General features: G+C 47.2%; 1 protein-coding gene across 1 annotated transcript; it reads left to right on the top strand.

Moving 5' to 3' along the window:
• The first annotated feature begins 8,823 nt into the window (after positions 1 to 8,823).
• On the top strand, positions 8,824 to 11,363 carry LOC136482640 (MEIOTIC F-BOX protein MOF-like). Its single transcript, XM_066479851.1, has 4 exons — positions 8,824 to 9,035; positions 9,462 to 10,559; positions 10,659 to 10,808; positions 10,902 to 11,363. The coding sequence occupies exons 2-4, from the start codon at positions 9,474 to 9,476 to the stop codon at positions 11,226 to 11,228; spliced, it is 1,563 nt and encodes a 520-aa protein (XP_066335948.1). The 5' UTR covers positions 8,824 to 9,035; positions 9,462 to 9,473; the 3' UTR covers positions 11,229 to 11,363.
• The last annotated feature ends 5,656 nt before the right edge of the window (positions 11,364 to 17,019 follow it).

Raw genomic sequence — 17,019 nt, 5'->3', positions numbered from 1 at the left:
TCCAGCATGACTGGACGCAGCACCTGAGTCTGGTCATTCTCCGACTGCCACGCGTCACTGTTGTTCCTTATGCCACCACATCAGCTTATGTCGACACTGACTGGACGCAGTTCCTGAGCGTCCGGTCACTCTTCACGCCAGTGTCCGGTCACAAGACCGAGACCGCACGCTCACTGCTGCCACTGACCGGATGCGTCGGTCCTGCCGAGGCCAGTGTCCGGTCACTCACAGTGACCTCCTTTCGCCTCTGTTTCTTCACCGAGTTGATCCATTTCAACTCCAACTCCTTCTCCTTTGCAAATATGCCAACACCACCAAGTGTACACCATGTGTATGTGTGTTAGCTTTTCACAAACATTTTCTAAAGGATTAGCGACTCAACTTGCCACGCCACTTGATCCTAGCGACGATGCAAAGCTAGATCACTCGAGTGGCACTGGATGACCGATATGCAAACAAGTTTGTCCCTCTTGATAGTATGGCCATCTATCCTAAACCCATTCATCAACTTCTCTACACACCTATGACCGGTGAAATGAAATGCCCTAGGTTATATCTTTGCCTTGCGCATTCCATTCCATCTCCTCCAATGTCGATGCAACACATGCACCAACATGATCAACAATGATATGATCCACTTCATATCATCACGTGATCATATTGGTTCATCGATCTTGACTTCACTTGCTTTTCACCGTTGCCTTCGTCCATCAACGCCAAGTCTTGCTAAAGCTTCACCGCCACGCGGTCCATCGCTCCAAAGCCTCTGACTTGCCCTTCATGCTTGCAACCAGTCCATCAAGCCAAGTCATGTCTTGATCTTCTCCACCTTGATCACATGACTCAATGTCATGTCTCATGTGCAATGAGCTCCTTCATCATCACATGTGTGAGCTTTGCAACTTCTCCGTGCCATTTTCACCTTTATGGCATATGTTGCTCACACACATGTACATGTGGACTAATCACCTGTGTATCTCACATAAACACAATTAGTCAACCTAGGTTGTCACTCAATTACCAAAACCACACAAAGACCTTTCGGAGGATCCGGCGGCCTTGGGCCTGGCGGCGCATGGCGAACTACGCTAAGCGCTACCCTTCCTCCCGTCGGGCCTAGCAGATCCAACTAGTGTTACCTCGGCAACCTCCACCTCCACCGACGTGAGTTCGGAGCACTTCCACCCTCCATCGACGCGAGCAGCACCCCCACCATCCCCGATGCGAGCTGGAGCATCCCCGCCGACACCGACACGAGCTGCAGCACCTCCACCATCCTCGATGCAAGCTGGAGCACCCCCGCCATCTACGGCGCGACTAGAGGCCGCCGGGAGCAATGACAGCTCACCGGAGGCGGAAAGGAACTTGCGGTAGTCGGAGCTCGCACCAAAAATCTCATGTATTGGGGGAGGGAGGTTTCCCTCATCTTTGAGGGGTTGGAGGATGGATTTTGAGGGACTGAGAAATTTTTTTTCTCATTGGAAGCTAGAATGGGGATCTGCTGGAGCTCTCAAATCCTTCAAAATACAGGTTTTTCTCATTGGGGATGAGAATTGAGGGACTGCTGGAGATGCTGTTAGCCAGGCTTAGTGGAAACGTAGAGGGTGCTCGTTCTCCCGTAGCCAGGCTAGTCGAAGCAGCAGGGGTGAATCACGTCATCTCCCCTTCACTGTCGCGCCACTCCCCACCGCCACCAGCGCAGGCTCACGCCGCCCTTCGTCGACATGGGCTCGCGCCTGTCCCTGCCATCGCCGGCGTGGCCCCGCGCGACCTTGCAATGCCAACAGAGGCGCCGTAGCCCTGGCCATGGTGAGGGGTCAGAGGAGGAGCACTGCAGGGGCGTGCCCAGCGGCATGCGTCACGGCGGTGACGTCTCCGGCAGGCAGTACTGTAGCGCGAGAGGCAACATCACTAGAGTGTGTAGCCCGTGGCGGCATGTCCGCGTCCACGGCCGCAGCGTCAGTGCACTCGTCAGCGAGGGAACAACAACCTCGACTGAGCCACAAAACGGTGACGGCGACCTCAATCCTGGAGGAGAGCACGACCTCGCCATCCATCTGGACTCTGGAGGAGCTCTCACGGTACTAATGCTCACAAACCGCTCGACGGAATGCCTCAATGAGGTAACCTTACCTGAATAAGGATGAGGTGACTGTATTCAAGATAACGAGGCGACCAAACACGGTCTGGGTAAGCCAGGCTTAGATAAGACGAGTAAACCAAACAACAGTTTCATACATTGGGAGAGCCAAACTTGTGTTGTCGTAGCTTAATTGGCTAGCTAGGCTAGGTCTAAAACGCAAACCAAACACACCATATAGAGCGAAGTTAATAACGGTGCACCATCAGCCACAGCAGCTGCAGCCATGCCGAAACGTGCAGCCGAGCAGGCTTAGTGTATTCATCTGTCATGTAATGTCTCTTTTACGTGACAAAAATAATAATCCAAAAAATATTTAATTCGTCTTGTGTTACTACTACAGTATTAGTTTTTTTTTTAGTTTTGAGGTTAAAATGATAAAAAATCGTCACGGCCCTGGCGGAGATGGGCCTCGAGAAACGTTGCTGTGGAGAAATGGGCCTCCAGCTCGCCGACCCCATTCCTCCTCTTTTCCCCACTTGCCGTCGCCGACTCGCCGTCGACGCCGACGGAGGCGAGGGTTTCGGCAGGTCGTCTCGCGCTCTCTCCGACGCTTCCGGTTGGATTGGAGCCTATCCAGTCTCCTCCCGCGGCAGGATGGAGGCTATGGCGCGGGCGCTCGGTAAGCCCCTTCACCGGACCACCCATCTCTGCGCCGCCGCTTCCCTACGACCCACCCGCCCGTAATCGATTGCTGTGAAGGAATAGGAATCTTCGTATAGGAGTGTTCATCTCTAATACGGTAGTGCATGGGGTGCATGGCCGTATCTCTAATACGGTAGTGCATGGGGGATCGAATTTCTTGCGTTCTTGAGTAAATTGGAAATGGGGATTCCGCTGTACTGTACCCCCAACAAACTTTTATCTTTAAGAAGAAAACTTATTTTTGTGTCTTTTTCCTTATTGTTCAGAAAATTTCTGTGTGTAATCGAACCGGACTCTGAGGTGTTCTAAGTTGTAATCCAACCGGACTCTTTTGGTAATACATGGAAGTATAGAGATTTATATATTTTTTCTAATTTGGTCGTTCGGTCGTCGTATAAGTATAGTATATGTACATGGAGCTTGCAGGACATGTACTCCATGGAGCTTGCAGAGGGCACAAGGAAACGGAACCGTGTAAGCGGTGGCGACAGCGGCGGCGGAAGCTCGGCCGGCAGCCTGGACGGGCTGAGCGATCTACCTGATTGCCTTCTCCACATCATCTTGTCCTCCCTCAAGGCCCGACAGATGGCCCGACAGATGGTGCAGACGTGCGTGCTGTCCACACGCTGGAGGCACCTCTGGCGTCCGTGCCGTGCCTCGATGTCGACATCGTTGAGTTCAGGACCAAGGCGGCAGTGCATGGCTGCATGCCTCCAGCAGTGGCGGCAGCAACATCAGCTATTACTCTGATGATGATGACAGCACCGACCCCGGCTCCGGCAACAACCAGGACAAGGGCAAAGGGTGGGACGAATTCGAGGATTTCACCGTCAACCTCATGCTCCGTTGTAACATTGCGCTGCTGGATTCATTCAGGCTGGACATTGATAGGGGCAGGAAACCTCAGTCCTATGGTTGCTCCAGCAGTGCAACACAAGGTTGGGAATACAGCGGCCGACAAGCAGCGGCTTGGCTCCGTTGCGCGATGAAATACTGCACGCCAGGATCAGGTCATGCCATCAGTCAGCGTCAGGGATTGAATCTGAGCCCCAGTTCTTGGCGCCTCAGAAGGCTGCATCTCTGCCACGTACCTCTGGACTATCGTTTCGCGGAGCATCTTAGCTCAGTGTGCCGCTCTTTGGAGGATTTGGAGCTGGACCATTGCACCTGTGAGATTCATTCTATCGCCTCTGACTCCCTCAAGAACCTGGTTCTGAAACGTTGTACATGGGGTGGATTCCTCTCTGACATTGCATCCCCCACATTGAAGACCTTGGTTATCATTGGAGGCTCCAATGGATATTGCAACCCTTTGGCTATCTCGGCCCCCATGGTTTCCTATCTATGCCTAGATGTGGATGCTGACCGCTTCCGTGGAGGTATTTCCGTAAACAAGATGACATCCCTTGATAGGGCTTCGATTCATTTACGCAGCCACAAATACGGTTTATCCAAAAGCATATGTGGAAGTAAACTTTGCGGGGATCAATCCAAGCTTCTTTGTAGTCTGTCTAATGTGACAAGTTTGGAGTTATCAGGTGTCGGGATGAGGGTACGCTGTTCGCTTTCTCTGCAAGTGTTCCATTTTATTTGTTCGTCACTCTGATAATGTTCTGGTGCTATCTACTTCCAATGTGCTCCAGGTGCTCGGTAAGGAACCCACATTCCTGGAATTCCAGAACTTGAGGTACTTGCTGCTGGGCGACTGTGATCTCAGTGATGACTTCCTCACTGACTTCCGCATGTTGCGATTCTTTCATCGGGGTTCGCCTAATCTAGAGAAGGTCACTTTGCGGCACTGCAAGGTAAACTGTAGCTTGGTTTTTACTAGCTTCTCATGTGGGACCAATGCAAACATATATAGTTCATCGATCTCACATCTTTTGTGTTGCCCACACTGAAAGTTCCTAGGTGATTCTGATTCTGAGGACAATGAAGGTGGAATGCGCAAACTCGACAATACCTCATCTTCTGATTGCTGTGGCCTGATGAGAACGTCCAGCTTGAAATCATACATAAAGATGACGATGCCTGCCGATCTGCTGACAATCTAGAAAATCTCAAAGGTACCACTGATCCTGTTCCTGACGCCGCTGCTGCTGAAGATCCGGTGCCTCATTCAACTGGAGTAGGGCCTCGTCGGGGAACTCGGCACAGGAATGGGAACGGCCCGTGTAAAGTGGCGTGTAATGGACGACTAGTGTGCGCATCTCGGGACCGGAATGGGAACGGCTCGTGTAAAGTGGCGTGTTTATGTTGTGTAGCAAGAGATATGTAGACGAGTGTCTGAGGGAGAGGACAAGAAATGTATGAACTAATCGGACCGAATTCTAATTGTCTGCCAGTATTTCGTCTGGCTGAACCAATCTCTGTTGTTCTTTCTCCCGGTACTCTTAATCTCGCTCTAGTTCTGGTACCAAACAGTCAAGTATTACATTAGACTCAGCAAAATTATTTAGCATTATTGTTAGTCCAGACTTTGTGGTGTCTAACTCATGATTCGTTGTCCATGTCGATTTTAAATGCTTTTTATAAATAGCGAGAATATACTTTTGACTCATTTCTAAATGATGTAAGCTTTTGCTTTGTTAATCTTGCCATTGAAATTTACTCTGCTTTCTTACTTAAGGATAAGGTTGCTTCTTCAAAATATCTCTTTTAAAGCCCTATGAACTGTGTCCACTTGCATTTGCATGTTTTCTTTCATTTTTTTTTTCTTGTTGGAAGTGTTTCTAAATTTTTTATTAAAAAACACTGAAAGCTTCAAAATGGGCATGGAAATTGCGTGCTCCCTTCTGTTTTTTTCCATGGATCGTTTTTGGGACTTAACAAAGGTATACATAATTTCAAAGACTAAGAACTAGCGCCAGTTCATTAATGTTTTTTTTTCTTTCATCAACGTATCCAGTATACTGTGTTTGCTTAGGATCTGATTGTATATTAGGCAAGATCTCTCCATCCTATATATAATTATAAAGAGTCACGGCCGATAGAGGAGGGTAGCAGATCCAACCAAATATCAATCAACTATCTCATTTCTCTCTCCAAACCCTGATTTATTGTTCTTCCTTCATATCCATGACGGTTGAGCGTGTCCTAGGGCATGCTAGAATGTGCATGCTCCGATCGGGGGGAAAAATGATGGGGACGTTTCTCACCATATAATCTTGCTATATCGTGGGCACCCATCTCTAACTCATACTACGTGTCTGTGCATAAACATCCAACCTATATGAGAGTTGTAGTTGGATCAGAGGTAGTGCCCATGATTTTGTGGTGAGGATTATATATTAGAACATTTATTTATATGACTCTTTTTATAAGTGCGGCTGATTTTTTTCTTAATTTTATGTCATTGAGAAATCTTGTGTAATATACTTCCGTGTAGCGTAACTAGGTGCGGCTATAGCAACATGCATTTTAGTAAGCTCACATGTGTATTACCGATTCAAATACACAAGAGCACAATGCATACTTGACCTCTTTAATCTTATTTCTAAAAAAAATAGAAGAAATTATTTTGAAAAATGTTTCCCTACGATTTGAACTCCACCAAAGAAACCGTATTTCCACAGAAGCTAAGGGTGTGTTTAGTTTGAGGACAAGGGTGGATGGGATATGGCCATCAAGGATTTTGGGATATGGATATCTATACGGCCTGTTTAGTTGAGTAATTATATCCATTCTTTAAAAATAATAAAAATAAATTATACACTAATAAATATGCACTAACACTAATTTGTCATGATAACCACTAATTAAAAATAAAATTAGTACTACTATTACCCAAATTGGCTCACAAAATGCACTACTGTAGGAATCTTTTCCGAGGAAGGCAAAACCGGTTTTTGGAGGCGGGTAATGCGTCCGCCTCCATCGAAAGGTCTGCGTTAACGCAGACAATGCCCGTCTACGTTAATCAATCAGAAAAAACAAGAAAAAAGATAAGCCGTTGTTGGATCTGGGCACTTGCCACCCGATCTGAGCACCCGCTGCTGGATCCAATGCCCATCCACCGCAGATCGAAGCCCCGCCGGCGGGGCGCGCGGATCGATGCCCCACCTCCGGTGGGGCGCGTGGGCCCACCACAGCCAGGATGCGTCCTCCACCGTCGAGCCGCAGGGCACAAGGGGCCTCCATCGTCGAGCCATGGGGCGCAAGCAGCCCCTACCGCCATCGACGCCACGCCGAGAGAGCAGAGGGAGAGAAGAAGAGAGGCGCCGCCGTCGGGTGAGCTATGAGAGAGAGAGGGTGTCGGGTGAGCTGTGAGAGACGAGAGAGAGGATGAGAAGCCCCCAAACCCTAACTCAACTATATATATGGAACACTGGTAACGGGCCTTTTGGGCTTCTTTGGGCCTCGTGCCATATGTTTTAGGCAGGTTTCTTAAGAGGCCCGCCTCCGTAAATCAATTTTAGGAGGCGATTATTTGCGACCGTATACGTTAATGTTTGGACAGTCGCGAAAATCATATTAGCACTTATCAAAACTAATCTGATCATCATAATTAATAATTAATAATATAACATACTAATAATCTTTAATTTTTTTGCTAATGAAAAAGATTAGAAACATGGATAAGCTCATTCACTAGTTTTTTTTTGCCACTGTAAGGAATATTCCTGCAATGGATATCCACGTCCAACCAGTCCACCAAACCAAATGCCATCTATCCATGAATGGTTCTCCCATCCAAAGATATTCATCCAATTGAACACACCCTAAAGTCGGGGTTATTCCAGAAAGAGTCGAGCCCTGCCTTACCATGTATGGAATTAGCCGTATTTATATAGAGTCACATGGAAACGACATTTTTATAAATGCCAACTGAAACGGCTTGAGTAGTACAGTATATGTTTGTTTTTTTCTATAGACGCTTATATATTTTTCAAACATCGAAAAATATAAAAATGGAAAAAGAAAAACTGGTAACGAGAACTCCATCAACAGGGCATTCCAAACATGAATTGATTTGAGGCCAATAGATCCCGGGTGCGCAGCTCGGCTGAGCAGGCTCTCTGTATTCATTTGTCATGTAATGTCTTTTTTTTAAGGCAGATGTAATGTCTTTTCTGACGTGACAAAAATAATAATCCAGAAAAAGATCAGAAATTCTAAAAAGCAAACGCACAAGATATGAGGCTTCAGCCCCCACGCCCCGCCCGGCGCCCGCACACCCTACCCGCCCAGCGCCCGCACACCCCTCCCTCTCCCCCTCCCCTCCCTCTCTCTCTCTCTCTCTCTCTCTCTCTGGTGAGCACCTCACCGGCGAGCACCTCCCCGCGGTCGCGCCCCACCGCCTCCCCATGCACGGCCATGGCGGATGAGGCGGCGGATCCGACGGATGCAACGGCGGATCTGGCAGATGCGGCGACAGATTCGGCAGATCCAGCAGCGGTGGCGGCGGATCTGCGCCAGGTAGGCCTCCTCTCTCACCTCTCTCCTCTTCCTCCCGGATCTGCTTTCTAGGGTTCCGGCAAGCTCTCCCCTTATCTTCCTCAACTCCGTCGGGTATAGAAGGTGCCGACCAAGGGAGGAAGGCTGGCCAGGCGGTGGGGATGCCCCGCAGGAGGTTTAGGGGGAGCTGGTGGTGGCAGCGACAACCGTGCTAGGTCAGGGCGGGGAGCTCCGGCCATGGTGGCGGCGGCGACGGGGGGAGAGGGAGGGGATGAAGGTGGCGCCGCGGGCGAGCTAGGGTTTCGCCGAGTTCGCTGCGGCGGGGCGGTGGCGGCGGCAGGGGCGAGGGCGCCGGAGTCGGGGAAGAAAAGCTGCTGTGGGTGTGTTTTTTTTGCCACTAAAAACTGTCATGCGAGAGGTGTGCGCGCTGAACTTCCAAATCCTGCACGCGCAAGCTCTAGCGGTGCCCAAAAAATAATTCGTCTTGTGTTATTATTATTAAAGTATTAGTTTTTTTAGGTTATTAAAATAATAAAAGATCGTCACGGCCCTGTCCAATTCAGGGGCCTCCGAGAAACCCTGCCTGTGCGGAAATGGGCCTCCAGCTCCCAGCGGGGGCCCATGTATCCCAGACGATTCTCGTGCTCGCGTTGCACATGTACCGTACCACGCTGTGTGGCCAGTTCGCCGACCCCATTCGTCCTCTTTTCCCCACTTGCCGTCGCCGACTCGCCGTCGACGCCGACGGAGACGAGGGTTTCGGCAGCTCTCGTCTCCCGCTCTCTCCGGCGCTTCCGGTTGTATTGGGGCCTCTCCTCCCGCGGCAGGCTGGAGGCTATGGCGCTGGCGCTCGGTAAGCCCCTTCACCGTCGCTTTCCGTACGACCCACCCGTAATCGATTGCTGTGAAGGAATAGCAATCTTCGTATACGATTGTTCATCTCTAATACTGTACGGAAGTGCATGGGGGCATGGCCGTATCTCCCGATTTAGCTGCACACCCCGTCCCTTAATCGGATCGAATTTCGTCCGTTCTTGAGTAAATTGCAAATGGGGATTCTGCTGCACTGTACCCCAACCAAACTTTTTTCTTTAAAAAACTTATTTTGGAGTCTTTTTTTCGCAATTTCTTATTGTTCAGACAATTTCTGCGTGAGTTAGAGCCGGATTCAGAGGTGTCCTTTGGTAATACATGGAACTGGAGATTTATATTTGGGTTGTTTGGTCGTTTGATCGTTTGGTCATCTTATATAAAAATACATATACATGGAGCTTTGCAGGACACGTACTCCATGGAGATTGCAGAGGGCACAAGGAAACGGACCCGTGCAAGCGATGGCGGTGGCGAAAGCTCCACCGGTGGCCTGGACCGGCTGAGCGCTCTACCAGACTGCCTCATCCACGTCATCATGTCCTCCCTCAAGGCTCGACAGGTGGTGCAGACGTGCGTGCTGTCAACACGCTGGAGGCACCTCTGGCGCTCTGTGCCGTGCCTCGACATCGACATTGTTGAGTTCAGGACCAAGGCGGCAGCGCCTGCCTCCAGCAGTGGCGGCAGCAACAGCAGCTCTGACTCTGATAACTCCGACTCCGACTTGGGCAGCAACCAGGACAAGGGCAAAGTGTGGGACGAATTTGAGGATTTCACCGTCAACCTCATGCTCCGTTGCAACATCGCACTGCTGGATTCATTCAGGCTGGACATTGATAGGGGCTGCAGACCTCAGACCTATGTTTGCTCTGACAGTGCAATACAAGGCTGGGAATACAGCGGCCGACAAGCAGCAGCATGGCTCCGACGTGCGATGAAATACTGCACACCAGGACCAAGTCATGCCATCAGTTGTCAGCGTCAGGGATTGAATCTGAGCCCCAGTTCTTGGCGCCTCAGAAGGCTGCATCTCTGCCACGTGCCTCTGGACGATCGTTTCGCGGAGCATCTTAGCTCAGTGTGCTGCTCTTTGGAGGATTTGGAGCTGGACCATTGCACCTGTGAGATCCGTTCGATCGCCTCTGACTCGCTCCAGAACTTAGTTTTGAAAAGTTGCTCATGGGGCGGATTCCTCTCTGACATTGCATCCCCAACATTGAAGACCTTGATTATCGATGGCGGCTCCAATTGGTATGGCGACCTGCTGGCTATCTCAGCCCCCATGGTTGCCTATCTACGCCTAGATGTGGATGGTGTCTGCCTCCGTGGAGGTATTTCGATAAATGAGATGCCATCCCTTGACAGGGCTTCGATTCATCTACGCCGTCACAAATACAGTTTTTTGTCCAAAAGTATGTGTGGAAGTAAACTTGGCGGAGATCAATCCAAGCTTCTTTGTGGTGTGTCTAATGTGACAAGTTTCGATTTGTTAGGTGTCGGGACAACGGTATGCTCTTTGGCATCTTTGTTTTCTCTGCAAGTGTTCCATTTTATTCGTCACTCTGATAATGTGTTGGTGCTGCTATCTACTTCCAATGTACTCCAGGTGCTCGGTAAGGAACCCACATTCCTGGAATTCCAGAACCTGAGGAACTTGCTGCTGGGCGACTGTGACCTCAGTGACGACTTCCGGATATTGCGATTCTTTCATCGGGGTTCACCTAATCTAGAGAAGGTCACGTTGCGGCACTGCAAGGTACTACACTGTAGCTTGGTTTCTAGCTCCTTATGTAACCAATGCAACATAGTTCATCATCGGTCTCGCATCTTTTGTGTTCGTTGCCCACAGTTCCCTGGTGATTCTGAGGACAAGGAAGGAACGCACAAACTGGACAAGACCTCATCTTCTGGTTGCTGCTATGGCCTGGACTTCCTACATGATGAGAACATCGAGCTTGAAATCATACATAAAGATGATGATGCCTGTCAATCTGCTGACGAGCTTGTGCGCGGCCTACCAAATCTCAAAGGTACAACTGATGCTGTTCCTGACGCTGCTGCCGCTCCTGCTGAACATCCGGTGCCTCATTCAACTGGAGTTGGGCCTCGTCGGGGAACTCGTTGCAGGACGACCAGCGTGCGCATCTCGGGACCAGAATGGGAATGGCCCATGTAAAGTGGCGTGTTTATGTTGTGTAGCAAGGGATATATAGATGAGCGTCTGAGGGAGAGGACAAGAAATTATGAACTAATCAGACCGAATTCTAATTGAATTTGTCAGTGTTCCTCGTCTAGCTGAACCCATCTCTGTTCTTTTTCTACCTCTCAGTACTCTTAATCTCACTCAAATTCTGGTACCAAACACTCAGAGTACATTAGACTCACCAAATTTAATTAGCGTTATTGTTAGTCGAGACTTTTTGGTCTCACTCATCGTTCGTCGTTCTTGTCGATTTGAAATGCATTTAATAAGTGGCGAGCATATACTTGACTCATTTCTAAATGATATAAGCCTTTGCTTAGTTAATCTTGCCATTGAAATTTACTCTGCTTTCTTGCTTAAGGATAAGATTACTTCTGGAAAATCTCTCTTTTAAAACCCTATGAACTGTGTCCACTTGCATTTTCTTTCATTTTTTATCTTGTTGGAAGAGTTTCTATTTTTAAAAAAAGAAAAACAATGAAAGCTTCAAAATGGGCTTGGAAATTGCGTGCTCCCTTCTATTTTTTACTTGGATTTTTTTGGGGACTTAAGAAAGGTACATAATTTCAAAGACTAAAAACCAGCTCCAATTCATTAGTGTTTTTTTTTCATCAGCTTATCCTGTATGTTGTGTTTTATATTGTGTTTGCTTAGGATCTGATTGTATATTAGGCAAGATCTCCGCATCCTATAATAAAAATATAAAGAGTCATGGTCGATAGAGGTTACCGGAACCAACCAAATATCAATCTACTATCCTTTTACCTGATTTTTTCTCCCCAAACCCACATTTATTGTTCCTCCTTCATCTTGACGACGGGCCTGCTAAATATGCATGCTTCGACCGAAAAAAAAATCTAATGGGGACGGTCCTTACCAGGTAAACGTGGGCAACTACCTCTGATTCACGATACATCATATCTTCTTATAGAAATCCTGCACCCAAACCGTGGGCACCCGCTAGGGCCACGTCACCCGTTAACCCGCGAGCCGTTCGATTGACCCGTCACGCAATACTGACCGTCCGATGCGGGTCTGATCGGGCCTCTCGCCCATCAACCCGCAAACCTGGTCAACCACGAATTGTCGTGAACCTAGGCCGACGCTGGCTTCCTTTGGCTCCTACCTTCGCCGCCGCCACCGGTCCCGTCCCTACCAAGCGTCGTCCCCATCCCAGGCCACCCAGGCCGTGCCGCCGAGCGCCACCTCGGCGGGAGGCCCCGACGTCCTCTTCCCGCAGGCCCGGGTCCGGCCACGCTGAAAGGTCCTAATGGCTAGAGGGGGGGTGAATAGCATAATAAATTTTTTTACAACAACACTTAACAAAATGGTTAGACAATTATGAGGCGAGGAAAGTGTTGCGCTTGCCTACTCAAAATGCAAGCCACCTACCGCAATTCTAGTTTAGATAGTATCTAGTCACACAATAGCTATGACACTACCCTATGTTAGTGTGCTCTCAAAGGCTAACTAAAGAGCCACACCAACCAAGCTCTCACAACTAGCTACACTAAAGAGCTTGACAACTAGTTTACGGTAATGTAAAGAGAGTGATCAAGAAGGTTATACCGCCGTGTAGATGAAGGAACCAATCAATCACAAGGATGAATAACAATGAAGACCAATCACCTCGGAATCAATGATGAACACATTGATTTTTTACCGAGGTTCAATTGCTTGCTGGCAAGCTAGTCCTCGTTGTGGCGATTCACTCACTTGGAGGTTCACGTGCTAATTGGCTTTACACGCCAAACCCTCGATAGGGTGCCGCACAACCAACACAAGATGAGGATCACACAAGCCACGAGCAATCCACTAGAGTACCTTTTGGCTCTCCGCCGGGGAAAGGTCAAGAACCCCTCACAATCATCACGATCGGAGCCAGAGACAAACACCACCCTCCGCTCGACGATCCTCGCTGCTCCAAGCCGTCTAAGTGGCGGCAACCACCAAGAGTAACAAGCGAATCCTGCAGCGAAACACAAACACCAAGTGCCTCTAGATGCAAACACTCAAGCAATGCACTTGGATTCTCTCCCAATCTCACAAAGATGATGAATCAATGATGGAGATGAGTGGGAGGGCTTTGACTAAGCTCACAAGGTTGCTATGTCAATGAAAATGGCCAAAGGTATAAGCTTCAACCGGCCATGGGGCTTAAAAAGAAGCCCCCACGAAATAGAGCCGTTGTACCCCTTCGCTGGGCACAGCGCGGGGTGACCGGACGCTCCGGTCCGATCGACCGGACGCTGGCCCTCAGTGTCCGGTCATGTGATACACGCCACGTGTCCCAGTCTTTGAATACTGTTCATCAGTTTTAATGGTCATTTGTTGATCGGACGCAGCGCACAAACTAACCGGACGCTCAGCCTCCAGTGTCCGGTCATTTCCAGTAAGGTTCCAGAAACGAATTTCTTCGACCGGACACGTCCGGTCATGCTTGATCGGATCCTGCAAGCGTCTGGTCACTCAATGACTTTTCTCTATGCTGCCCGACAATAGGACCGGACGCTGGACCTCAGCGTCCGTTCAGTCCAAGACCCAGCGTCCGGTCGTTTAACCGACGCCAGCGTCTTCACTATTACAACTGACTGGACGCGCTGGTCCCTCTGAGACCAGCGTCCAGTCACTTTGTGACTAGGGAGACCAACTCCTTTTCACCTCTAACTTCTTCACCCTTGCTTAAATGTACCAACCACTAAGTGTATCACCTTGTGCACATGTGTTAGCATATTTTCACAAACATTTCCATGGGTGTTAGCATTCCACTAGATCCTAAATGCATATGCAATGAGTTAGAGCATCTAGTGGCACTTTGATAACTGTATTTCGATACGAGTTTCACCCCTCTTAATAGTACGGCTCTCAAACCTAAATGTGACCACACTCTCTAAGTGTCTTGATCACCAAAACAAAATAGCTCCTACAATTTATACCTTTGCCTTGAGCTTTTTGTTTTTCTCTTTCTTCTTTCCAAGTCCAAGCACTTGATTATCACCATGGCATCACCATCATCATGTCATGATCTTCATTTGCTTCACCACTTGGAATGTGCTACCCATCTCATGATCACTTGATAAACTAGGTTAGCACTTAGGGTTTCATCAATTCACCAAAACCAAACTAGAGCTTTCAATCTCCCCTTTTTTGGTAATTGATGACAACCCTTATACAAAGATATGAATTAAAATTAAATTGAATTCGTGTTGCTTGCCCAAGCATGTTTACCATGTGTAAAAGGATATGGACAAGTTTCATGAACTCCATATGGTAGCAATTGCTCCCCCTACATATGTGCTAAGAGTTTGGATTGTAGCTTGCACATATGAGTAGATAGGAAATGTAGGAGACAATGTCTACCAAATGATGCTAAGGTATAAAAGATGGACCTTTGAAGTGTGATACCAATCGGAGTGCACCATTATACCATCCTTAGCACCATTGTTAGCTCTATACCACTTGGAAACACTTGGAAATGAAAGTTATCTAGTGATTTCATTTCATCATTCAATCTTACAACTAGCATACATCACACAAGCATGGATATTTTAAATTTAGAACTTATGCCATGCAAGCAAACATATGAAATGCACATTCAAATGCACCATACAAGTTCATGAGCTTGCTCCCCCTACTTGTGTGCTCAAAATTTTAATTGATCCCTTTCCTTTGTCATATTTCTCCCCTTATGTCAAGTTCTCCCCCTATCACTTGTATCTTTATTTCTCTCTCCCCTTTGTGTTATATTTTCACTATCTTTGTGCACTATTTCTCCCCCTTTGTCATCAATGACCACAAAGGTTTAAAATATAGGTAGGTAGAGATTATTAATGTCAATCAATAGGGTGAGGATCATTTTCCCAAATTTGGTCCAATCTAGATCATTTACCAAAGATATTTAACTCGGTTTGATCCAAGGACAAGCTTCTTCACACCTTCAAATAAGGGTTATCTTGTACCATGTTGAGTTAAACACTTAGAGTTCATTTTCTAGATTAAACACTAGGTTTACAAGCCCATAAACATGTCATATGCTACCACTAGATCAAGTCAAGTATAGAAGCAATAGTGATACCATATAAACATCAAATTCATTTGATTTTCATGAATGAGCCTAATAAAATGGAGAGATGACTAGATGCACCAAACATGTCCTTAGCAAGGATGTATGTCATGCCAATCAACTTTTACCTTGGATTGCTCGAAGGAGAGGCATGTCATATGAGTATGGGGGTGCATCAACACATATTTGAGAAATCCAATATGTTCAACTCATTCCTTAGCTTGCAAAACCTTTTCTCATCCAATGGCTTGGTGAATATATCGACAAGTTGATCTTCGGTGCCTACACTCTCAATGCAAATGTCCCCTTTTTGTTGATGATCTCTTATGAAATAGTGGCGGACATTAATATGCTTTGTTCTTGCATGTTGAACCGGATTATTGGTCAACTTGATTGCACTCTCATTGTCACATAGCAATGGCACTTTCTTGAACTTGATTCCAAAGTCACTCAAAGTGGCCTTCATCCAAAGTACTTGTGCACAACAACTACCGGTGGATATGTATTTAGCTTTGACGGTTGATAATGCAACACTATTTTGCTTCTTTGATGACCATGAAACAAGTGATCTTCCCAACAATTGACATGTGCCCGAGGTGCTCTTCCTTTCAACCTTGCATCCCGCATAATCCGAGTCGGAGTAACCGACTAGCTCAAACTTTGCTCCTTTGGGATACCACAAACCAACATTTGGTGTATGCTTCAAGTACCTCAATATTCTCTTTGTGGCCTTCAAATGACTTTCTCTTGGTGAGGCTTGAAATCTTGCACACATGCATACACTAAACATGACATCCGGCCTTGATGCGGTTACATAGAGTAGGCTTCCAATCATAGACCGATACAATTTTTGATCCACCATATTGACACTTGCATCACTATCCAAGTTACCATTTGTTCGCATTGGTGTGCTAATGACTTTGTTATCACTCATGCCAAACTTCTTGATCATGTCCTTGATATACTTCCCTTGACTTACAAATGTACCATTCTTCAATTGCTTGATTTGAAGACCAAGGAAGTAACTCAACTCTCCAATCATGGACATCTCAAACTCATTAGCCATCATTTTTCCAAACTCATCACAAAAATCTTAATTGGTTGATCCAAATATGATGTCATCAACATAGATTTGCAACATAAATAAGTCTTTTCCAATCTTCTTGATGAAAAGAGTGGTGTCAACCTTGCCCATTGTGAACCCTTTAGAAAGTAGGAAATCCCTCAATCTCTCATATCATGCTCTAGGTGCTTGCTTCAAACCATACAAAGCTTTCTTCAACTTGTACACATGGTCGGGCTTATCATCTTCAAAACCGGGAGGTTGCTCAACAATACTTCTTCATTAATGTAACCATTGAGAATGCACTCTTAACATCCATTTGATAGAGCTTGATGTTGTAAGCACAAGCATAGGCTAGCAAGATTCTAATTGCTTCCAATCTAGCAACCGGGGCATATGTTTCTCCAAAGTCAAGACCTTCAACTTGTGTATAGCCTTGTGCTACCAATCTTGCTTTGTTTCTTACTACTATCCCATCTTGATCTTGCTTGTTTCTAAAGACCCATTTGGTTCCAATCACATTGTGTCCCTTTGGTCTTTCTACTAATTCCCACACTTGATTTCTTGTGAAATTATTCAATTCTTCATGCATAGCATTCACCCAATCAACATCGTTCAATGCTTCATCTATCTTCTTT

Source organism: Miscanthus floridulus, chromosome 9 (genome assembly GCF_019320115.1).
Source record: "Miscanthus floridulus cultivar M001 chromosome 9, ASM1932011v1, whole genome shotgun sequence".
NCBI lineage: Eukaryota > Viridiplantae > Streptophyta > Magnoliopsida > Poales > Poaceae > Miscanthus > Miscanthus floridulus.
This window is presented reverse-complemented; position numbering and strand designations above follow the sequence as displayed.